This window comes from Pollicipes pollicipes, unplaced genomic scaffold (genome assembly GCF_011947565.3).
Source record: "Pollicipes pollicipes isolate AB1234 unplaced genomic scaffold, Ppol_2.1 Scaffold_7231;HRSCAF=8579_pilon_pilon_pilon, whole genome shotgun sequence".
Lineage (NCBI taxonomy): Eukaryota > Metazoa > Arthropoda > Thecostraca > Pollicipedomorpha > Pollicipedidae > Pollicipes > Pollicipes pollicipes.
The window spans coordinates 26,924,595-26,948,432 of NW_023597034.1; the positions used below are offsets into that span (position 1 = coordinate 26,924,595).

The following is a 23,838-nucleotide window of genomic DNA, read 5'->3' on the forward strand; positions in this document are numbered from 1 at the left end:
CGAAAGGGCGTTTATCCAAACCAGACCAGACCAAAACAGAGCTATGCAGCTGATGTGGCGCTGTTGGTGCGTAGCGACGCGTCGATCGTAATGTAGCGTAACCTCACGCGCCAAGTCACGCTCGGCGCTGTACTTACCGGGCTTGCCCTGGCCGCTGCCGCGGGGCTGGCCGTCGATCGGCGCCGCCGGCTTGCCCGGTGCCTCTCGGGCTGCCGGCCGGTATGGTGGCGCCACCTGCCCGGCCAGACCGCCGGCGGCGGCCGCGTACTGGTGCGGCGTGCCCGCGGTTCTAAGCGCCGACCGCTGCCCGTCCGCCGCCGGCACATCGCCGCCCACGAAGTGGGCGTGGATGTCGAAGTCGCTGCGGGCCACCTTGACGCGCAGACCGGGCCGGCTCGGGCGCCGGCCTCCGGCGTAGCAATTGGTGACGTCCACAGGCGCGGCGGCGCGGCCGGCCGAGGCGCGGCGGCCGGCCGAGCTGCGGCGCGCGCCGTCCGCCGCCGAGCCGCGCCGGCTCGCGCCGTCCGCCGCCGAGCCGCGGCGACTCGAGTCGGCGCCGGAGCCGCGCCGGTGCAGCAGCCGGTCGGCCGTCTCCAGCTGCCGCTCGGTCGGGTGCCGCACCTTCTGCAGCGAGGAGAAGGTCGGCTGCAGGTAGGAAGGCTCCGCCGTTCGCGGCGTGGAGCAGAGCAGCGGGCCGTCGCCGGCGCCGCCGTCCGCGGCATGGTCCGACGGGCAGCGCGGCGTCACGGCGCAGACCGCCGGCAGCGCGCTCTGCGCCGAGCCTGCACCCACCAACCTCGACTGTGGGAACTCCGACATCAGGTTTAGATACTGGGGGAACGTCACGTGACGGGAGCAGAGCGGGCGCGTGGCGTACCCGCAGTAGTCGGACGGCCTCGTGAGCTCCTCCGGCTGGAGCCTGGCGTCCAGCACCGCTCCGACAGCCACGCCCGGTCCGAGGTAGCGGTACTGCGGCTGCCAGGGTGCCAGCGAACCCTGCGCCCAGGCGCCGGGGCCGCAAGACCAGGCGAGCCCGGCGCAGCCGTCTGCTGGGCCTGGCGGCAGGGGCGGCAGCGCTGTCTGCCGGCCGCCGGCGCCCGGCCAGATCGCGGCGCCGCTCCTGTCCGCGCCGAGCAGCAGCTGCTGCTGCTGCTGCTGTCTGGCCGGTGTCGAGGCCGCGGGCGGGCCGGGGCGGACCGCGAGCACCGCCGACACGAGGGGGGAGGCCGGGCCCCGGGCGAAGGCGCCGGCCTGACCGCGGCCGATCCGCGCCGCGCCCGCCGCCAGACTCAGGCCGCTGAACGGCAGGCCGCTGGGCGAGTCTGCCGAGCGGTCGGCGACGCTCGGCCGCACCGGCACCGGCCGCACAGAGCAGAGCGGCCGCGCCGGGCCGCTCGGCCGCAGCGGCGGCGGCTCGCCGGCCGGCTCCATCGCGGCCAACGACGGCCGGCAGACGCGGGCTGGACAGGCGACGGACGCCCGTCCACTCTCCAACAGAGGCTTGTTCAGTATCTGGCGGACTGCCGTTCGTGATCTAACCAGCGATCACTCACTATCCCATGAAGTCTCTTATCCTCTCGACGCTGCGATTAGCGGCAGGTAGCGTAGTGAAGTCTCGCTACCCAACAGTCCACCCGCTAAAAGCACTCGGCGCCGAGCGTCGAGGTGCGATTCCGCGGCCTTCCTGCCCCCGCGGCGCCTGCGGGTCCGGTCGCGGCTCCCTCGCCGGATGCCAGACGGGAGTCCCCGGCTCCGGCACCGCACCCTATCCTCGGTCGGCGGTCACCAGCACAGCACCGGCCCGGACGCCGGACGGAACTGCAGCCGTACTCCGGCAACACTCGAAGCACGCCGTCGCACTATCGTACTGACTGCACAGATATGGCGACATGAGCGAGACTCCTCCGCAGATAGCACGGCCGTCATGCCGTTCTCATGCTATCAAAGGTAAACACGGGCCCGATACGTGTGGCGAGACTCCATCGCCATGAGGTGGGACCGTGACATCGAGATTACAGAGCGTTACGTTCGTGATTCATCTTGCAGCCTGCTATCCTAAAAATGATGAGGCAGCTCAAAAGAAAACGGAATGCCGCCCACAATTTATTCGACGACGTGGTCCACCCTACAAGAGTATTACAAGCACCTGAGCGGCTTATTAGCGGGTCCGAAGCGTCGGGCGTCTAATCGCAACAACGTAAACTGTTACTGTTTCAGATCTGACCAATACAGGTACATAATAAAACCACACAACCCCTACAAAGTAACATGATTGCCGCGTCCCTCGAGCCATACACCTCGTCTACCTCGGCTAGAGCACCGCCCCCGACTACCCCATCCCCGCACAGCCCGCCATGGCCTCCGTTCGCGCGCCGGCCTGCGCCAGGCACCGTCACACAGCTCGTATTGCCACGCCGCGTCCAGCGCGTCACGCGGCGTCTCCGCCTCAGACTGCACTCCCTGCGACGCCAGACGCGGCGTCTCCGCCTCAGGCTGCGTTTCCCGCGGCGCCAGACGCGACGTCTCCGCCTCAGACTGCACTCCCCGCGGCGCCAGACGCGACGTCTCCGCCTCCGGCTGCGTTTCCCGCGGCGCCAGACGCGGCGTCTCCGCCTCAGGCTGCGTTTCCCGCGGCGCCAGACGCGGCGTCTCCGCCTCAGGCTGCACTCCCCGCGGCGCCAGACGCGACGTCTCCGCCTCCGGCTGCGTTTCCCGCGGCGCCAGACGCGGCGTCTCCGCCTCAGGCTGCGCTCCCCGCGGCGCCAGACGCGGCGTCTCCGCTGGCAGCTCAGTCGCAGCGGGCGAACACCAGCGCAGCGCGGCTGGGCAGGTACACCTGGAGGAGGCGCGGGCGGTCAGGTGACAGGGCAGGTACACCTGGATGAGGCGCGGGCGGTCAGGTGAGAGGGCAGGTACACCTGGAGGAGGCGCGGGCGGTCAGGTGACAGGGCAGGTACACCTGGAGGAGGCACGGGAGGTCAGGTGACAGGGCAGGCACACCCGAAGGAGGCGCGGGCGGTCAGGTGACAGGGCAGGTACACCTGGAGGAGGCACGGGAGGTCAGGTGGATGGACATGTACACCTGGAGGAGGCACGGGAGGTCAGGTGACAGGGCAGGTACACCTAGGGAGGCGCGGGCAGTCAGGTGACAGGGCAGGTACGCCTGGAGGTGGCACGGGAGGTCAGGTGGATGGGCAGGTACACCTGGAGGGGGCGCGGGCGGTCAGGTGACAGGGCAGGTGCACCTGGAGGAGGCACGGGAGGTCGGGTGACAGGACAGGTACACCTGAAGGAGGCGCGGGAGGTCGGGTGGCTGGGCAGGTACACCTGGAGGAGGCACGGAGGTCAGGTGGCTGGGCAGGTACACCTGGAGGAGGCACGGGAGGTCAGGTGACAGGGCAGGTACACCTGGAGGAGGCGCGGAAGGTCAGGTGACAAGGCAGGTACACCCGGAGGAGGCGCGGGAGGTCGGGTGGCTGGGCAGGTATGCCTGGCGGCAGAGAGGGACACTCGAGTGGTGGTGGGGCAGTGACATGAGGTACGTGACGACATTTAGGGACATTATCGGGGTGAGCTTAAGCAAGTACACATCGCCACAGTGAGGGACAGTTGAGTGGTTGGGAAGGTACACGCAGCTACAGTGGGGGACAGTTAAGTGACGGAAGGCACATGTGGCTACAGTGGGAGACAGTTGAGTGACTAGGAAGGTACACGTGGCTACAGTGGGGGACAGTTGTGACTGGGAAGGTACACGTGGCTACAGTGGGGGACAGTTGTGACTGGGAAGGTACACGTGGCTACAGTGGGGGACAGTTGTGACTGGGAAGGTACATGTGGCTACAGTGGGGGACAGTTGTGACTGGGAAGGTACACGTGGCGACAATGAGACGATTGGGGGTGCAGCTGGATACTGAATCACGGCAGTTGGTCCCATCACACAGGCCGAGAGGAGACAAATCACATCACAAGCCGCATTCCCGAGGGCGTCGGCACTTGCAGGATTTTGAACATTCACGACGCTGAGTGTTTGTCTTTTGCGACCCATTACGAATGAATTTTAAGGGAATGTTCCCCATTTGAAGATGTTGAATCAAGCATTAAATGTGGTGAAACAAACTAACTTATAATCACCGGTATACTCTGAAATGGAAAAGACTGCTCTACACAGCACAATTTCTTTGTGTAGTAGATGTATTCCTCCATGCACCCTTGTTTGATGACGTCATCGTGCTTTGCACAACACTGTTTGAGAGCCAATTGACGGCCGCTATAAATTAAAATCGTGCTCCCAAACGTCAGATATTAAGGACTCAGATATTAAGGAGTTTGAATAACGTGATTATGGCGTCATGAATGCCTGGGTGGCCTTGGAATATCCTCCCTGAAATAGTCTGCACGTCTTCGCGGGCGTGTCGCCCCGAAACTAGACGGGTTTAGGTATTAAGACGGGCAGGGCTGTGAACTGCGCAGACCTTCAAGATGGCTATTTCAGTTCAGAATACCATACGAATTTGGAACACTCGCTTCAGCATCTTCACTTCACCCCCCGCCTACATTACACACCCGAATACTCTAACCCGCAATAAAACACAATGTGCGGCGTCTGCGACCAGATGACTGTCATAAAAAGATTCCGCATTGTCGGTGGGTATCACACGACTCCCTCATTTCAACCGTGTTCAACCATTCCAACTGAAACAACACTGTTCAACAAAACGTGACGCATGCTACCGTCATCACATCATCCCGCACTCCCGACAGCTGACGGCTGCGCGTGACGTCTGCCACACGTCCGGGCCACCTGGCGCGCGCGGCGCCGCCGGCCGCGGACAGCCGACTCACCAGCATCGAGTGGCGCCGACCGCAGTAGCCCTCGTCCAGCGTGAAGAACTTGGTGCTGGGATCGACCCTGTTGTGGCCGCCGAACTCGGCCCGGTCTGTGTCCAGCACTATCTGGTAACATCCGGGCACGTCGACGCCCACCTGGTGAATGGAAAGATAGCTCGCTAGATCTGGCAAACCCCAGGGATATCCATGCAGGCGTGATTCATGAACAGGGGGGAACACAACGCGATTTGAAAACGTACGCTAACAAAACAGCGTAGCCAGCACGTCTGCCAAACGCACGGCAGACCTAGAGCCATCTGTGATGACCGGTCTGAACTGCCGAACAGATCGCACTTGCTGTAACTGGGCTACGTCCGCGCGTCGCTCGGTTGACGGGCGGGGAGATCGGCAGGTCAGGTCACCGACCGCCCCACCCCAGACGCCCCCCCCCCCCCCCAGACCAGAGCACAGCTCCAGCCCCAAAGGTGGCGTCTGGACGCGACAGGAGCGGCACGCGACAACGCGGGGCGGCCAGCCACCTTGTAGCCGGTGAAGGACTTGCTGGTGTGGAAGTTGAAGGCGAACACGACGCCGGCGCGGTCGTGCACCACCACCTTGTCGTCCTGATGTTTGCAGCTAACGTATGCCTGCGGGTGCGATCATGGTCAGAGAGGCCGACCAACAGCTCGAGGGCAGGGCGGGAATGTACGCCACTGGGAGGGTCGATACACTGTGCTGGTGCGTGGGAAAACATACCAAGGAATACAATACAAGAACCGCTCGTGCCATAACTAAAGACTTCTCTAACACAGTTTTTGCGACAAATGCCAGCCCTTGGGCTTCAATGCCCCCTTCAAGAAAAAAGGTAATATTTTATGCAACGTGAAGCAGATGGTCCTTATTAGCATTTTTGGATACACCACAAGAATTGATAATTCCTATTCGTGGCACTAGAAAGTTGTAGTAACACACTGCGTAACTGGATGCTATCACAACACAATTATCCAGAAAAGCTTGCTTTTGTATGCAAGTACTACTACCGGAAAACAGTACCGGAACACGAGAGAATTGTCATAACTCGAAAAAGAGACGCCATAACCGACATCGGCATGGCAACGGGTCACGTAATGACGCGATCGAAGCCTTACGACCAGGATCGGTAAGCATTTATTGCATCCATGTCCAGAGCGACTCCCGGCCAGACCAAGTCCCAGTAACGCTTAGATGCAATATTTGCTCAACTTGACGTCCGCTTTCTTGCGGACGCTGAGTATGAGGGCAGGTAAGTCACAGGCACAGGCACGGGAAATAGCTCTTGCTAGCATGTAATGTAATGATCTGCACTATACCAAAAAAGGTGAATCTATAAACATGTGGTAGTGTATGTACATCAGTCGGCTGCTTTTCACACCCACACCCTCACACACTTACACGCACCTTCACCCGCACGCACGCTCGCACGCACGCACGCACGCACATTCACACGCACACACACATACACCCACACCCACACATACACACACCCCCGACGAGCGCAGGGAGTCGCCGAGTCCAGATGGCCGCTGCTCGAGCTTACTTGGATGTGGACCGGGTTGTGGAGGTCGGCGCTGTCGAACACTCGCCCGGTGCGGAACTGGAGAGGATCGGGAGAGGAGCGGCCGCCGGCCCGTCGGAGTCAAGGTCAGGTCACGGTCACACCGCACACCAACGACACTGGCCGGCTGTGGGCCAATCAAAACACAAAGCAACGCGGCAGGTACGCCTCCAGAGGTATGTGTCCAATGCCATTGTTCAAACGCGGTCTTGTCGATCTCACTCGTGCAGTAAAGCTACCAAATTGCTGTGCAGCAGCCGATGCCATAACCCGTGTGACCAGCTTGCCCAAATTACGACACACATTGACTGTTACAGCTGGGGAGAGGGGGGGGGGGGCAGGTTTGAGTAGCGACACACGTCGCCATAGGTGTCTGGGTCGTGTCTCGGGGTCAACACGTCACGCAGAGCAGACCCAGACACTGACCGGGTCGGCGTGCAGCCAGCCCAGCCGCGCCTCCAGATGGTTCATGGCCGCGTCGAAGTCGTTGAGCATGCGGTAGCGCAGCATGGTGTCGTCGACCAGGTGCCACTGGCGGCGCGCGTAGTGGTACGAGTCGTTGTTGCCGATGCGTGGGAAGTCCAGCCACTCCGGGTGGCCGAACTCGTTGCCTGCGATCGTGCAGAAGCGGCATGTTACGCGATGCGAAGGCACAGCAGCTACTCCGGCCTCCACAGCTTCAATTCCCGTTCAGGTCGTGCTTCGTAAGTGACGTAGTAAGGCACCCCATCTGCCCTTTTCGTTGTCAAGAAAATATATGGCGATCGTGTCAGCATCATGCTGCTAAACATCTAAAACATTTCAAAATGCAGGCAAGGACATCAGCGTCGCCCAGCTACGCACCCATGAAGTTGAGATACGCCTCGCCGCCGAGAGAGTGCGTTAGCAGTCGAATCATCTTGTGCAGCTGGATGCCGCGGTCGATGATCAGATTGGGTGGGCTCGTCACCGACATGTTCGTGTACATCTCTTTGTCCATCAGCCAGAACGCGATGGTCTTGTCGCCGACGAGCGCCTGCAGGAGGCGCAATCCGGTCAGACTTCCCACAGAACAACGATGAGATCAAAACACCGATTCAAACGACATCACCAGCTAAGCTGGACCCCCCCCCCCCCCCCCCCCCCCCCCCCGCCTACTCTGACTCACAGTACCATCGGACTCACCCTTGCACTGTGTCAGATGACACAAATGACAATGTGCCTCACCCAACCGAAGACAACCGCCGGCCAGCCCCTGACACGCGCGTATCTCAGCCCGGAACCCATCGTGCGCGTGCAACAAATGTACGGGCGGCGTGGATCGATTTCATGGCATGTACGGGTGGTGTGGCGGACAGACGGCGGTCGGTGAAGACGCATTCCAATACGAGGTGCTAAAGGGATCGAGCTGAAGCAATAAAAGAACCACACAATATTACTTGAGAATTCAAAGCATGCAAGCCAGCATATTCCTGAACAAGGACCTGATCATGAGATTCAGCATAGGCGATTGTCTTCTCCATCCAGCGACGGTTAGTGAGTGTGAAGACCAGGTTGCCCATGTCCCAGTTTTCGTCGGGGTGCTCCTTCAGCAGCTCGATCCACTTGTCGGGGATGGCCATTCCCAGACGATAGTCAAAACCCGTGCCGCCCTGCTCCACTGGACAGCAGAGAGCCGGCATACCAGACACGTCCTGCATGGGCAGCGCAGACACGAGTCAGGACAGGCCTCGCTGCACCGGGCGACAAAGGAGCGGCATACCGCACGCGTCCCGTCAGTCCGGACAGATCCTGCCCCGATGGAAACAGAGCTGGCGTACAGGAGGCGTCGGGGCCCAGACGTGCGCCGGCTGGAAACATCGCACCACACGCAACACAGAGTGCGGGAGGGGCCGGACTCAACTAAGGTCACCGTGCCTGGTGTACAAGGCGACTGATGACGACCCGATCAGTGCACCCCGACAAGTCGGCTGCCCCTGAGCCCTGACCTCTGCAGCAGCTGACACGGCCCGAGAGCCGACAGCTCCCGCGCGCTCGCCAGCGGCCCGCGGGCCGACAGCACCCGCGCGCACGTCAGCGGCCTGCGAGCCGACAGCTCCCACGCGCTCGCCAGCGGCCCGCAAGCCGACAGCTTCCGCGCGCTCGCCAGCGGCCCGCGAGCCGACAACTCCCGCGCGCTCCCTGCGGCCGCTGAGCCAACGGCACCCACGCGCTCGCCAGCGGCCCGCGAGCCGACAGCTCCCGCGCGCTCGCCAGCGCTGCCATCAGCCACCGGCGCCGTCCCACAGAGACGGTTGACGTCGACGCCTCGGCCCGCGCCCTGCTGACCTCGGCGATGGTCGTGGACTCGGGGTAGAACTTGTGGGTCATGTAGCAGGCCAGCATGAGGTACACCAGCGACTCGGTGTCCGTGCCCAGGCCGAAGTACTCGTTGTAGTCTCCGCTGAAGCCTGCGCACGCGGGTGGCGGGGTGATGCTGGGCCACGCCGGCTCCGGTATCAACATCATTGCAAAATTACGGTACCTTTGAAGCGATACTAGATTGCACATCGAAAGACATGACACCAAGACATGCCGACTACTCCTGTCCGAGCCTCCCCGTTCTTTTCCTCCGCGCAGACCTACGCGGTGGTCGTATTAACGTTCCCGCCGGGTCCTAGCCGAGGAGAGGTGGTATCGTTCTAATTTTAATATGAACAAATTTGATTGACCTAGGGCTAGGTATGGAGGTCAGAATAAGGTCAAAACCAACCATCATTGCTAATGATGGGTGGAGGGTTAATTTGCCCCCGGAGGTTTTCCGGAATGGTGGCCGAGCGGCGCGTCGTAGTCGCGCCAAATTTTGCATGCTGTAGACAAATGAATAGCGGATGGTTTGGTGTCAAACATTTTGGTGTAGTTCGGAAGGTCACTGACCTACGGTAGGTCAACGTCAGGTCATGGATTCGGCGAAGTTAATTTCAAGGGAATCTTTCAATCTGATACAACAACGAAGTATTAGAGGAAGCCACAATCACTGAGATACTGTCTTAGGCAACACAACAATTGAATGAACAAAGTCTTCTGACCTGGGGCTAGGTATAAAGGTCAGACATAGGCCAAAACCAACCTGTTTTGTTATTTTAGGGCTTGCCGTACGGTGTAGTTTCTGGTGCTCATTTCGAATTTATTGATAACGAGAACCGAATTATACATACTCCATGGACTTACTAAGGTCAGAATAGGTCACTGACCTAAAATTACCATGGTCAGCATTTTGTTTTAGGAACATAACGCCTATTGTAATCTTTGTCACCTATTCAAAAGGAAAACTCAAATCAGTCTAGTATAATCTGAGTCACCGTGACCTTCGGTAGCGTCAGGCAAGGTCACTGACCTTAAATAAGCATGTGACCCTTTGCTTAGAACATGTGTCTACATTCCGGGGCTCTTTGGACGCCAACCTGGGGTTTGAACTTATTTGACCCGAAGGTCATGACCTAGGAACCTCAAACTTTGACCCAAGTGAGGTCACATACTGGCCAAAACACCCTGTGAACTGGGTGCTTCTAGCTCTCTACTTCTGAGATCTCAGGGGGGTCAAACTGACACTCACTCGAGCAAAGGGTATCCAACCGGCTGCCCGGGCGCGTATTAAGTATAGCTATTCGTGCAGGCCTATCAGACATGCTTAGACGGGCCAATATAACGGAAACATCGCGTTTACGTCATTGGGGCTTTATGACGCACTCAGCTGCTGAAGCTACATGGTGTCGCCTGCCTCTCAGGTGATCGAACCCCGTACCTCTGATTTCCCAAGACGCGCAGTGGTTAATGCAGACGCGTTAACCACTACACTACGGGCACCCCAACGGAAACATCGTGAACTTCGAAACAAGGGCCCCTCTTTCAGTCCAAACGTCGTACTTCCACGCCCAATGTTCGGAGATATAACGCCTGAGTTTGATTCGAACAAGACAGCGTGGCTGAGCCGCGCGGCGCGGCCCCAGCGCAGGACAGGGCAATGTCAGCGACAATATCAAAGCCTGGCCGGCAAATATACATAGCTATAAAGCCAAAATCGTCCACACCTCATGTCCACTCCAGCCACACCTGTTACGTCCGCCGTTGAGCCGACGCCGGCCAGCGACCGGACACTCACCCTGGCCGATGCCGTGGCTGTGGTACAGCATGGACGACACTCCGTCGAACCGGAACCCGTCGAAGCGGTACTCCTCCATGTACCAGCGCAGGTTGGAGAGGAGGAAGCGCAGCACCTCCCAGCTGCTGTAGTTGAAGAGCCGCGAATCCCACAGCGAGTGGACGCCGCGCGAGCCGCCGTGGAAGAAGCAGCTGTCAGAGCCGTCGAACTCGTTCAGACCGTCCAGCACGTTCTTGGAGGCGTGCGAGTGCACCACGTCGAGCAGCACGTAGATACCGAGCCCGTGCGCCGTGTCGATCAGCTGCTTCAGCTCCTCCGGGGTGCCGTAGCGGCTGGAACGCCGCGCGCATGGCAGGTTAGGCAAAGATGGCACGGCACTGCCCGGCGTGCCTGAGCTGGCGGCGAGCACGGCACATACCACAGAAATGAACTACAGCAAGGAGTGCAGCAATCATCCCTGGGAGCCTCAGGCTCTCGTAAAACGACTTCGGCTGCTCTTGCTGAGTTACGTAAAAAAACAATCTGTTAAACGTATTTACGGATATCATATCCTCAATTGATACATCGACTGTTGTTGTCAAAGTTGCTAAAAAGACCCCACAACGTCCTCACAAATACCATACACAGCGCGCGATTGTCCCGTACTTATTACACCGGTCAACGGCTGCCCGATCTCCAGGGGTAGGCCCGCCGCTGCCCGATCTCCACGAGCGCGCCCGCCGCTGCCCGATTCCCACGGATACGCCCACCGTTGCCCCATCTCCAGGGACACGCCCAGCACTGCCCGATCTCCAGGGACATACTCGCCGGCTCCCAGATCTCCAGGGACACGCCCGTCGGCCGCCAGATCTCCAGGGACACGCCCGCCGCCGTCCGATCTCCAGGGACACGCCCGCCGCCGTCCGATCTTCAGGGACACGCCCGTCGGCTGCCAGATCTCCAGGGACACGCTCGCCGCCGTCCGATCTCCAGGGACACGCCCGCCGCTGCCCGATCTCCAGGGACATACCCGCCGGCTCCCCGATCTCCAGGGACACGCCCGTCGGCTGCCAGATCTCCAGGGACACGCCCGCCGCCGCCCGATCTCCAGGGACACGCCCGTCGGCTGCCCGATCTCCAGGGACACGCCCGCCACGGCCCGATCTCAAGGGGCACGCCCACCGCTGCCAGATCTCCAGGGACACGCCCGCCGCTGCCCGATCTCCAGGGAGACACCCGCCACTCCAGGGACACGGCCGCCGCTTCACGGTCACGCACGCGTGCCGCCAGCCGCCAGCGGTGCCTCACCTGGACGCGGCGAAGAAGCTGGTGACCTGGTAGCCGAAGCTGGCGTAGTAGACGTGCTCCATGACGGCCATCAGCTGGATGGCGTTGTAGCCGAGCTTGGCGACGCGTGGCAACACGTTCCGGGCGAACTCGGTGTACTGGCCCACGCGTGGCTCGGCCGTCCCGATGCCCACGTGGCACTCGTAGATGCGCAGGCTGGCCGGCCGGCGCGGCCGGGCGTGCTGGAACTGGTAGCGCTGCCGGCGGCCGCGCGCCTCGCGTCAGGACGCGGCAAACGGAAAGGCGCCGGGGTTCGCATCAACACGAGGACAGGCGTAACGCACGGGACACCACCTGGCGGGGACAACACCGACACCGGACAGGTACAGTTGCAGCGAGCAGGCCCCGGCGGCACTGAAACCCCTCCGTCCGAGAGCGGACAGTATGTTGATCGCATTTCCCAATCGGAAGGCCGAGCGCACGCCACACACGCTGACGGGTGACCCTGCGGAGTACACACTGTGGCTCGGCGTGGGCAGACGCAGCACCGCGCAGCCCGGCGCGCACCTCTTTGATGGGCGGGTTCCACAGGTGCTGATTGTAGGCGATCCCCAGGTCCTTGGTCGGCGGCGGCTTCACGTACGTCGCCCACGGCGACAGGCGGTCCACAAACTCGCCCGACTTGGTCTTGACCACCAGCTGCCGGAGAGCGGTGTGGTAATGACGTGTGCCAGAGCCCGCCGGGCGCAGCCAACGGCGGCGGCTCGGTCTCGACCCAGGCCATGACCAGTGCCCAGACCAGCCACGGACACCGTGAGACGCCGGAGAGTCGTACCTTGACCTGCGAGAGGTGCGCAATGGGAGGCATGGCGTTCTTCGCCGGCAGTGTCAGCTGCCACTTTCCGAACGGCAGGCGCTGGAACTCGGCCAGCTGCCAGTTGTTGAACTCGCCCTTCAGGTAGAGCGCCTCGGCGGCCGGACACCACTCCAGGCACGTGACCGAGCCGTCGCGGTCCACGTGCATACCGAACCGCTCGTAGCTGCGGCTGAAGTGGTCCAGCCCACCCTCATGCTCGTTGATGCCGGCCAGCAGCTTGCTGAACTCCGCATACCTGACAGGGTGGACTGTATCAGGCAGGTCACAGGATCAGCACAGTTACTTTGGCTGTCAGGTAGTCAGGAGAGCAGACATCAACAAAACAGCACAAAACAGGCAGTGCAATTTCCAGGTGGCTCTGCAGTGGCAAACAGCAAAGCACGAGTGAAGTGAGCACGGTATCAGCAAAATAATGCTAGAAATGATGGACTTAAGCAGCCTTCTTCATATAAAGCACAGCGAAACACATCATTTACTACTGAGGAGCCTATCTATTGATTGAACAAGGCAAAAGGCCATTGAGATGGCAGCATCCAACATGTAACAGTCATTGCTACCTTCTCTTGATTTCTCCCTCATGTAACTTGAGGTATGGATCTCTCTCTAGCAAAAGATTTAGCTGTGGAGGACTTGAGGAACAATCACCACTTGCTTGAGACATCTTGTGCTGATGACTGATCCAAACTGAAGACCTGAAAGCAAACACATCCAGATGGGTGGATCAGAGAGCAGGTGCTGTTAGGGAAGACATCTTCAGAGGCAGAGCCAGTACTGACGCATTTTCTCAACCTCAAAATGTACAAATCAATGATCATTCAACCTCCACTGGTGGAACAGAGTACCAACTCATATCCAATGGAGAGGAGAGACATGACACATAGGTACATATCCTTGGCCTGGCAAGCAGGGCTTCAGCCACCAACATTGAATAGAATGTCATTTGTGTTTACTCTGGATAGAAATATTGGATAACATGTATAACTCTTAACAAAAATTCTCAGTTATACAATTCTGGATACAATAATTCATTACATATAAATGGCACCTGATGTTAGGTGAAAATAATATCACCATGTTATTAGATACCCAAATTCATTTATTCCACCAGTATAAGGATCAGACACCCCACTAAGCAGAGTGATGTGCTGACAATGATACAGATGACCATGTTATCTGTACTATGTAGTAGTATTACTCCAGCTGCAGCCATTTAGTGGCAAAGACCATTTAAGTGGCACACAGTCATAACAAGAACACAAAAACAGGTACCCAAAGTAATGACAGCCAATTTTGACCAGATTTTCATACCTTGTTCACAAATCAGTACTTTTTGGAAAAGTTTAGCAATTTTGGTAAAAATTGAAGACAATGTGACCTACTTTAAGCATATATACACCACCTGTTCTGTAAGACAAGACTTGTATGCTATCCCTTACACCCCAGAGACAGCATTACAGGTTACATGCCATAAATCACGTTCTTGGCCCCGGCTTTTAATTAAGAGACAGGGTTATTGAGGAAGCAGAATAACCCCAGGATCTTAGGCACTGGTACTGATACACACTCATGACAAGTTGAATGCAAAGTGGGTTGCTGGCATAACCCAAAAATGGTGGGCTGGACAGTGCAGTTTTCTTGTCACATTTTATGTCATGGCCAAGTCAACATAAAATCATTTCTAACATCACTGATTGGGCTCACTTAATCAGTGGATTATTATCTGGGTTCTCAGTGTTAAAACTTGAGCCAAATTTATTTCAAGTGCGCATATGCAGAAGTAGAGGCTGAAAATACATATGAGACTTTCAAAAGCAGCTTAACCCCTCTCTCTCCAAAATGCCTGACTGAAAGGGTAGGGAGATTACTTGAGTGAAATACCAGGAGTGAGAGAACATCAACCTTTCAGAATAGATGTCCATGTTTTATCCCTGGTTGACAACATTGCCTATAACCATCAGTGTTGCTGTCTCAAAAATCTCATGTCCAATGGAATGGTCCCACAATAGTGTGCACTTGCCAATCCTCTGAAACCAAAAGCAAAGCCTGGCAATGTATTCAAAACACAAATAGATGTCAACACCACTGATGCGCCTTCGTGCTTGATTCAGGCGTCACATTTCCGCGTGAGATACGCCCGCGTTGGGCTAAACACCCCAGCTATTTGCTCTATGAAATTACATCGCGTCCCCGAACACACCCTGTATTCACTTAACGCCCACGCAGCACCTCCCACCCGCCCTGACCAGGCCCCTTTCAGCTCCTCTTCAACGCGTCGCTTCGCATCGGCCCGGCTGGTTCCAAGGTCGTTCAGGTCGTGTTTGTTCTTCGTTCAAAAACTGATGTCATATTTACCTTCTACGTTTTTTCACGGCCTTCCTACGTTTGATTTACTCAAATTTGATAGAAACAGATTTTTCAGACTAATATAAATATGAATTAGGGTAGTTATTGGTGACCTTTGAAGCTAAAAGAATAGAAACAAGTGTCTTATTACATAAAAATCCCTTAGCTTTCGAGCCGAGCACCCAGTTGTACAGAACATGCGGCGGTTCACGTCGGTGTCGCGTCAGTATTGTACGCGGCCACAACAGCAGCCCAAACCCCTAAGAACCCATAAGTACGTGTCACATTTCTACCGCAATCTTGTGATAGGTGGGTAGGCAGTGGTTGAGGTAAGCAGGCATTGGTATATCATCGTTTTTATTTGGGGAGTCTTCGGGACCCCAACTGGCGTGTTTTCTTTTAGGTGACTTGCTTTGTGCGTGGGTTCCATCATTTTTGCTATTTAACCCCGCCCCCAACTTACTTTGTGGGACTACACTCCTTTAGCTAAGTACTCGATACGTAAGGTGCAGGGGGACGCAAGACATGTTACTTTGACAGCCCCCATTGGTACACAATACGCAGGCTGCAGTAGGTCTGTGGATTCAGGAACTGGATTGTAGTTGGGCGATAACCAGTTTGTTCAAACCAGCAGCCGATTTTAACTGAATACATGATTCAAATTATGATTGCGCCCAGATATCTTGAGAAATGATTGATTTTATTTTTGTGGGGTGGTGTTAGGCATAGTTCTGGTTAACTTGTTCAATGAAAACATGATACTTGTGCACAGATGGAGGTCACAGTATTTGGAAGGTCCGATATGTAGCTGTGATCAGACAACCAGAATCACCACTCCTGTCACCAAAATAGACTTCCTGATCACAAGCTGAATCAGCAAGCAAAATGCTCAGTTTATCACCAGAAAGGCTGGTGCATCACCAATGGTGGCAGTTTAAATTTGGTTCAGCCGTCTGACCAAACTCAAGTGCTAAAATGTCTGATAATAGGAATAAGGGTGTGAGCAATCACCAAAATGAATTGAATTGTTACTTAAATCACAGCTCCTTGCCCCTTATAGCTTAAAGAGTGTTCCACATTTGTATGAGACTTTTAACTGAAATAGCCATCTTAAACATTCAGTGCAGTTCACTGCCCTGCTGCCCTTGGGACCTATTCCCTTCTAATATCTGAGGTACGCCATAGCTCAAACATAACCTTAGATTGCATAACATAATTTTTCTGACTTAACCTAAACTTTCATAGTCACCTAGTGGCTGCTTTTAGGATATGTTGTAGTATATTTCTGGGATGCCATGCTCTAGGACAGCAGAATCACATGTAAGATGGTTACCTCAAGATGCCTCAAGGATACAATCATACAAATTAGGTATTTATGGTTCACAAGCTATCATCACAATCAGAATTGACCAGAATCCAGCCTTTTCAGGATCCAGCTTAAGTGTTAAGCACAAAAATGCACCCACGTGTACCCACACTGGCATTGGATTTTTCAGGTGAGGGACCATCACAAGTCATTCCCAAACACTGAGCCAGCACCATGACCCAGGATGCAGGCGACAGCCACATGTACTCGGTTCTCCTGCCGACATACAATGAGCGTGAGAACCTACCCATCATTGTGTGGCTGCTGGTCAAGTACTTCACCGAGGCGAGCGTCGAGTTCGAGATCATCGTGATCGACGACGGCAGTCCTGACGGCACGCTGCAGGCTGCCGAGCAGCTGCAGCGCATCTACGGAGAAGAGCGCATCGTGCTGCGGCCGCGCGCCAAGAAGCTGGGCCTCGGCACCGCCTACATCCACGGCGTGAAGCACGCGCGCGGCGACTTCATCGTCATCATGGACGCCGACCTGTCGCACCACCCCAAGTTCATCCCGCAGATGATCGCCCTCCAGAAGGCGGAAGACCTGGACATCGTGACGGGCACGCGGTACAGCGGCACGGGCGGCGTGTCCGGCTGGGACTTGCGCCGCAAGGTGATCAGCCGCGGCGCCAACTACTTGACCCAGGTGATGCTGCAGCCAGCCGCTAGCGACGTGACTGGCAGCTTCCGGCTTTACCGCAAGGACGTGCTGCGCCGGCTGATCGGCGCCTGCGTCTCCAAGGGCTATGTCTTTCAGATGGAAATGATTGTGCGCGCCACGCGCCTCGGCTACCGCATCGGCGAGGTGCCCATCAGCTTCGTCGACCGCGTGTACGGCGAGTCCAAGCTGGGCGGCTCAGAGATTGTCAGCTTCGTCAAGGGTCTGCTGCACCTGTTCGCCACCACGTGACGTGGCCGTGACCGCGGTGACCGTGCTGGGAGGTGAGCGTGGCTCGAGAACATTCCGAGCTGCTGCGTGGAGCAGCGGCCAATGAACAAACACGGTGCTGGTAATTGCTGTGGGTGACCTCTGAATTGCTACTTTTGTACTGTCGCCTCGCCTTGGGTGAGTTCTGAAATACCCATGTTGTGTATGGTATTTGGTGGTTGCTTCACCAGGCTTAACAAATACGATGAGCAATGAAAGAACGAGCGTTCAGGAAGCGTTCGAAGCGCAACAGACGCGCTGGGAATGGTGCATTGCAGCGCAAGATGACTACCTAGAAAGCGATGGCAACCGAATTCAGACCAGAAGCGTTTTCTGCTGTTATATGTGACTTGTTGACCGCGCCTTGCATGCTATGTTTCACACCACTAGAATGCCTTGTCACTGAAGAGAAGAGCATGGCAGATCATAAGAATCCTAAAGCTCAGGTATAGCGGCCATGGCTAAAGGTTGTCACAACGTTGTGCGCCTTCTGTGTTTGCCATCTTGTGTTTCATCTTTCGGTCTACTTTGTGAACGAAGTACCAAAGGACGGGCATCCGTACGTTCATCGATCCCCGAGCAGTCACGGTGAAACAGATTTCAAGCCACGCATATGTATGCAGTGCAGAAATACCGATCACAGAGGCGCAAACGGGAAAGTCTGCTACAAGGCCAGCTGCCACGCAACCAAACAATATGTGACTGGTTCATGGATCACAACGAAGCATAACATTCTCGTTTGCAGGCGAAACATTACGAGAAGCGCTCACAGCTCAACAAGAGCTGTGAGCGAACCGCGACAGCCCAAGGCACGAGAGCCGTGCTCGTGGCTGCGGGGCGTCGGGTCACAGTTAACACTCGTCTAAGATTACACACTGTCCCATTATAACAAAGATCAACGATATAAACCACAATGCTCGCAATATCACAACTTTCAACCACTGGCGGATCGCCGTGAATTTGGCAGGTACCTGTTCACACAACACGCGTCTGCCGAGGGCACGCAGGCATGCGCAGTGAATAAAGAGCGGGCTGCGAGGCGGGGCGCGCGGGGCCGGGGCAGGCGGCACCGGCAGAGCTCCGTCCTGAGCGCGCCAGTCACGGCGCGACTGCGGACAGCGCCGGCTCGACCGCCACGGCCCGCCGGCCCGCGCGGCCCGCCTCTCAGCAGAGCAGAAGACAGGCGACGACTACAAGCAACGCGCGTGCTCTACACTACTCCGGGCGCGGGTCGGCGCACGACGGCGGATCGCGCGCGGGGCTGGTCAGTTCTGGCGTCGGGTCGTCGGTGGCGTGGTCTACGAGGCGGCGGCCGCCACGCAGCTGAGGTCGGCCTGCAGGCAGTGCAGCCGGCCGCGGTCGTCGCCGCACACTAGGCCCGTTGGCAGGCCGGCAGCCGGCGCCGCCACCAGCGCGCAGTGGCGCACGCAGCTGGCGAACTCGAACTCGCCCACCTGGCGGCGCCCGGACGGCCGACGTCAGCACAACACGCCGCGAGACGTCCAGACCCCAGCACACCGCATCGGCAGCCACGGGTGAGGCGGAGCGCGCCACTCTGCCCGCCCTCCTCTGACACACGCTCACATACAGTCCAGCCGACGACCGTGCATCCCACCTAACGTCCACCGCATGCTCGCAGAGCGGCGGTGTCCGGTCCCGCCGCCTCGCCACCCAGCGCCGGCTCGCCTCCCTCCACAGCCCAGCCGACGGCCATGCATCCCACCTGACGTCCACCGCATGCTCGCGGAGCGGCGGTGTCCAACCCCGCCGCCTCGCCACCCAGCGCCGGCTCGCCTCCCTCCACAGGCCGGGCGTCGCCGTCGCCGCAGGCTGGACGGCGCCTCACCTGTTCCAGTTGGGCGGTGTCGGCGGCGCGGCGGCGCCACACCATCAGCCGCCGGTCGGCGCCGCTGCTGTACAGGATCTCGGGCCGGCACGGGTCACGGCCCACCCACGTGACGGCGGCCGCGTGCGCCTGCCGGCGCGGTCCCGGGTCAGACAGGCGCCGGGAGGATGCCTACGACGCCGCACTGGCAGCGTCAGCAGGTTGGGGTTCAGAGGATGTTCTGCCCGGAACGGAGCTGCCGTTCGGTACATGACAATCTACTAGCAGCTTACATCTCTGCCACTCGAAGGAAAAAACATCGCCAATCGCGTAAACATAAGCTTTAAGTCAACGTTCAACGCGACATAAAACAATTAACTATGCAGCACGTCAGACATGATGGGCACATCCGACATGAATACCATTGGCAACATCATGAGCAAAAAGTATTTTTCCATTGGAATAGCATCATGGTGGTTGGCAGTGGCGAAAGACCAAAATGTGCATCTTAACACGCATCTTGTAAGATATGTCTTAAGCAAGCTGCGGAGCTCCAACGTATTCAAGTCAGACAGAAAAAGAAACGTATCCGCGCAGTTTACAAGCCATTTTAGCACTCATGTTGTCAATAAACGCGTGTTCGCATGCATTTGCGAGGCAATGAAGCGAGTGGACGTACGCGGCAGGCTACACTGGGCAGGCGACCCTTTTACATAGACGAAGGGGCATCACTACGCGTTTAAGATACCTTCCACTAGCACAGACGCGTGATGCTGGCCATGCGTGCCAGTTTCGTGCTTTATTTTTTTTGTGCTCCGGATGTGTTAACAGCTATTTTTAGCGAATTTGCAATAGTTAAATCATTTGATGCCTTTAAACCAAATTAGGTTTGTTTCCCAGCAATTTGCCTCGGAAATGCAGTCCGCTAAGGTTTGCTGCATTGCACTGAAGAGTTCCGACCGCACACCGTGGTCATGAGCCGGACACAAGAGTCCAGCGGCCGGACGCTGTCGGCGCCGTGCGGCCCCCTGCCGCGCTCGCTGCCGCCTGCCGGCCGGGCAGTCCCGGAGCGCACCTTGGTGCAGCTGTACTCAGCGCCGGAGCGGCACCAGAGCCGGCCGGCGGCGTCGCCCAGCACCAGCTCAGTGTCGGTCACCAGCAGGGCGGTAGGGGCGGTCGGCTCGGGCGGCGCCCCGTCCTTGTTCACGGGCTCGGCGTCGGCGCCCGGCGGCCGCACCTCCCGCCGCTGGGCATCGGTCGGCAGCTGGCACGAGGAGGCGGCCGGCGGCTGCAGCCGGCGCGCCGCCGGCAAGACCGGCTCCCACTCCGCGCTGCGCGGGCAGGCACAGGGCAGTGTCAGATGACACTCCCGGACATGGCCCCACACCACGCGGGGGGGGGGTGCGGACACAGGTCAGTGTCAGATGACACTCCCGGACATGGCCCCACACCACGCTGGGCGCGCGGGCACAGGTCAGTGTCAGATGACACTCCCGGACATGGCCTCAGACCACGCTGGGCGCGCGAACACAGGTCAGTGTCAGATGACACTCCCGGACATGACCCCACACCACGCTGGGCGCGCGGACACAGGTCACTGTCAGATGACACTCCCGGACATGGCCCCAGACCACGCTGGGCGCGCGCGCAGACATGGTCTGCTGCAACAAGGACGTGTTTATGCACTTCAGACGCGCATCAAAAGAGGACGACACCATGAGAAACACGTGATATGCAATGCATACTAGAGGGCTCAAATTAGATGCAAGACAGCAAGCTCCGCGGAGAAAGTCATACCCGGAGATCTGCACACGAGGGAACGCTTGGCACGCAACTCATTCCTGTCATTTGAAGACGATTAACGGTGTTTTAGCTATTGCAGCTGTCACCTACGCCTGAATATTTGGGATGATGTAAGGGGACATTTGTATCTCGGGTATAACAAACACCGTGACACCCCCGATAATGGGTGTGGAGTCCTCGGTGAGCCTGGATTAATTGGGAATGACCCTGCCGGGCCGACCAAAACCAGTGCCGGGCATGACGGCTACCTTGTGGCCGAGAAGGTACGACCGCTGACACGGAAGCGGCCCGGGTCACTGCGTGTGGGCCCGGCAGAGCGAGAGGACACGGTGACAGTGGCAGGGACGGCGGCAGTGACGAGGACCTGCCGGTCCCGCAGTAACACTTAACACTCACCGCAGCACGTTGAGGCGCTCCGACTGTTCCAGCCGACAGACCATGCCGTTCCTGTCGCAGGCCACTAGCGTCGAGGTCCCCAGCGCGCGCACCTGCATCACGGCCGGGTCCGGATCGGCGCCGCTGGGGGCCGCGCGGCCGCCGGGTCAGGCCGGTGCGCACGGCGCGCGCGGCAGCCGGACGGGCATCGCAGGCCGCTCGGCGGCGAGGCATACACGCCGGGGTGCGGAGGGCATGCGGCGCTGGCACGCGACGACGCGGCACCACGCGGCTGCGCATTGTGCTCGCTGGAGAACGCGGCGCAAAAGGCCAGGAGTGAACATCATCGATCGCGACAGCGGCGATCCGGTCGCAGAAACTCGACCCCGGCTATGGGAGCGGCGCGGTGATATCACAACCCCGCCGGATGGTCCACGACTCCCCAGAGGTGATATCACAACCCCGCCGGATGGTCCACGACTCCCCAGAGGTGATATCACAATCCCGCCAGATGGTCCACGACTCCCCAGAGGTGATATCACAACCCCGCCAGATGGTCCACGACTCCCCAGAGGTGATATCACAACCCCGCCAGATGGTCCACGACTCCCCAGAGGTGATATCACAACCCCGCCAGATGGTCCACGACTCCCCAGAGGTGATATCACAACCCCGCCAGATGGTCCACGACTCCCCAGAGGTGATATCACAACCCCGCCGGATGGTCCACGACTCCCCAGAGGTGATATCACAACCCCGCCAGATGGCCCACGACTCCCCAGAAACCTCCCCTCTCCCCCGCGCCCGACACAGCTGCGTCACAGGTTCTGACGGGCTGCCGCCTCACCACTGATACAAGGCGTGTCTCTTGGCGCACTTGTTGACCACGGTCAGGTGGCCGTCGGCGTCGCCCACCAGCAGGCAGCGCTGCTGGCCGCCGACGGCCACGCAGAGCAGCGGCGTGATCCAGCCGCCCATGGGACACCAGTCCAGCTTGTGGTGGCCGCCGCCGGCCGGCTCCAGGGTCACGTGCACGGCGAACACGCCGTCAGGCATGACGCCAGCGGCGGTGAACGAGAGCGCGCCATCCGCGTCCAAGCTGACGGCGCCCACCGCAGCCGCCACCAGCTCGCTCTGCAGGCCCGGCAGCGGTCAGGGGCGTCGCCGCCCACGCCCGGTCACCAGGTCAAGATCACACTCAATAGTCATGGCCACATGCCATCAGCTGAGGGTATTGTCACACCACGAACCCACGGCCGACGGAAACGAAATGAGTACCTTGGCGAAACAGGAATGGTTGTCAGTAGATCGACCCTAGTGGATGTCACGATACACGGAAGCTGATGCATGACAGCAGGACGCTGAACAATATACACCAGGGAGTTTTGCACATCTAAGCACATATTTCAGCTGCGGTCCCTTAGAAGCTAACCTCATGACCACCAAACCCATACCTTAGTGTCCTCCTTCATCTTGACTGTGTACACCGCTGTGGGCATCTTTCCGTCTGTGACGTTCATCTTCCACGCAGTCATACAGCGGTCCCGGCTGACGGTGACCACATAAGATGTGACACGGTCATCCGCCGTCCAGATGTGCTCCACAGTGAGGAAGCCAGAGTCGACTGATGAAAACGGCAGTTTGCTCGGCGTGCCAGAGCTTGACGCTGCCATCTAGCGACGCTGACAGCAGGCTGTTCTTTGTCACGGTCACGCTGCTGACGTCGGCAGTGTGATCGCCGAAGCTGGCTACACAGTGCATCTGCAACAAAGGGCCGAAAGCTCGAGAAGACCAGAGTGGGAGAACAGACACATCACTCACCTGGTTGCCATCTCGACGAAGCTTCACCGTGGCGCGCCACCTTTGAAGAAAGATATCCGCGAGTCCGGGGGCTACCGGCTAGCTAGACCTGCTCACGTCCCTCCGTGCACAGACCGGTACCGAACACTGCCCCAACTCCGGGTGACTCGCGGTGCCCGGCCAGCGCCGCGGCGCCACGGTGGGCCCGGCGGCCGACCACCGACCTTCTGCAGGTCGATAACGACGGTGGCATCCTGCTGCGGCAGCAGGCCGACCAGCCGTCCGTCGGCCAGCCGCGCCAGGTCGGGGCGCGAGCCGAGCCGGCACCGCTGCTCTGTCACCGGCACCAGCCGGCTCGTCCACAGCAGCACCTGACCGCCGGCCGTGGCGCTCAGCACGTGGTTACCCTGCCGGTCAAACGTGGGGTGAGGTCAGGACTTAGCTCGGCATGGGCGTGCCGCTGACACCCAGCGCTCAGTTGACTCAACTGGCACCCGACACATCATGTGCCAGTGTCCCGACTGACACCCGACACATCGATTCTCCGCAGTGACCATCATCCCCTCCCCTGCGGAGGGTGACAGGCAGGCGTCGTCACATAGTCTCGGCGGCTTCATGCGTCGCAAAGCCCCGGCGACGAAGAAGGCGATCACTTAGATCGCTGCTGAACCGGTTCAGTGACGTAGCTAGCAGAGGTGCCGTTTTTAAAGTTCCT

The 23,838-nt window shown here is 58.6% G+C and overlaps 4 protein-coding genes across 5 annotated transcripts in view; 1 reads left to right on the plus strand and 3 right to left on the minus strand.

The window, feature by feature from the left end:
* The window catches only part of LOC119109920 (zinc finger protein 316), a 32,220-nt gene extending 30,789 nt beyond the window's left edge, over positions 1-1,431 (minus strand). The window contains exons 1-3 of the mRNA XM_037233666.1: positions 1,423-1,431; positions 622-996; positions 244-372 (exon numbers count right to left, since the gene is read on the minus strand). Coding sequence (XP_037089561.1) covers positions 244-372; positions 622-996; positions 1,423-1,431 — 513 coding nt within the window. The remainder of the gene's footprint in view (positions 1-243; positions 373-621; positions 997-1,422) is intronic.
* Positions 1,432-2,089: 658 nt separating this feature from the next.
* LOC119109577 (1,4-alpha-glucan-branching enzyme) lies at positions 2,090-13,516 on the minus strand. 2 transcript variants are annotated; one of them, XM_037233257.1, is made up of 13 exons: positions 13,242-13,516; positions 12,643-12,919; positions 12,375-12,506; positions 11,829-12,064; positions 10,542-10,873; positions 8,729-8,850; positions 7,885-8,094; positions 7,265-7,436; positions 6,848-7,032; positions 5,367-5,474; positions 4,843-4,983; positions 3,355-3,367; positions 2,090-2,823 (listed from the first exon to the last, which is right to left on the minus strand). In XM_037233257.1, the coding sequence occupies exons 1-13, from the start codon at positions 13,343-13,345 to the stop codon at positions 2,789-2,791; spliced, it is 2,067 nt and encodes a 688-aa protein (XP_037089152.1). In that variant the 5' UTR covers positions 13,346-13,516; the 3' UTR covers positions 2,090-2,788. The 2 variants fall into 2 exon arrangements, with proteins under 2 accessions (XP_037089152.1, XP_037089151.1); XM_037233256.1 differs by lacking the exon at positions 3,355-3,367 and having other exon boundaries at positions 2,090-2,836.
* Positions 13,517-16,567: 3,051 nt separating this feature from the next.
* LOC119109579 (dolichol-phosphate mannosyltransferase subunit 1-like) lies at positions 16,568-17,541 on the plus strand. The gene has a single exon (XM_037233259.1). The coding sequence runs from the start codon at positions 16,568-16,570 to the stop codon at positions 17,300-17,302; it is 735 nt and encodes a 244-aa protein (XP_037089154.1). The 3' UTR covers positions 17,303-17,541.
* A 545-nt stretch (positions 17,542-18,086) lies between these two features.
* Positions 18,087-22,944, minus strand: LOC119109921 (uncharacterized). Its single transcript, XM_037233667.1, has 7 exons — positions 22,778-22,944; positions 22,171-22,457; positions 21,345-21,467; positions 20,221-20,476; positions 19,227-19,295; positions 18,692-18,774; positions 18,087-18,150 (listed from the first exon to the last, which is right to left on the minus strand). Exons 1-7 carry the CDS (start codon positions 22,856-22,858, stop codon positions 18,087-18,089), a joined length of 963 nt encoding a protein of 320 aa, XP_037089562.1. The 5' UTR covers positions 22,859-22,944.
* Positions 22,945-23,838: the final 894 nt, after the last annotated feature.

Coding starts and splice junctions, on each gene's coding strand:
- LOC119109577 (XM_037233256.1), bottom strand. CDS start 13,345: ATGTCTCAAGCAAGTGGTGATTGTTCCTCAAGTCCTCCACAGCTAAAT. Junction 10,874..11,828: donor AGCTTCTTCGCCGCGTCCAG/GTGAGGCACCGC, acceptor GCGGCGTTCCAG/CCGCTACGGCACCCCGGAGG. Junction 2,837..4,842: donor GTCGGCGCCACTCGATGCTG/GTGAGTCGGCTG, acceptor CGCCTCCTCCAG/GTGTACCTGCCCAGCCGCGC.
- LOC119109579 (XM_037233259.1), top strand. CDS start 16,568: ATGACCCAGGATGCAGGCGACAGCCACATGTACTCGGTTCTCCTGCCG.
- LOC119109921 (XM_037233667.1), bottom strand. CDS start 22,858: ATGACTGCGTGGAAGATGAACGTCACAGACGGAAAGATGCCCACAGCG. Junction 19,296..20,220: donor CTGAGTACAGCTGCACCAAG/GTGCGCTCCGGG, acceptor CCGCGCCGGCAG/GCGCACGCGGCCGCCGTCAC. Junction 18,775..19,226: donor AGATCCTGTACAGCAGCGGC/GCCGACCGGCGG, acceptor GGGCGCCGCCAG/GTGGGCGAGTTCGAGTTCGC.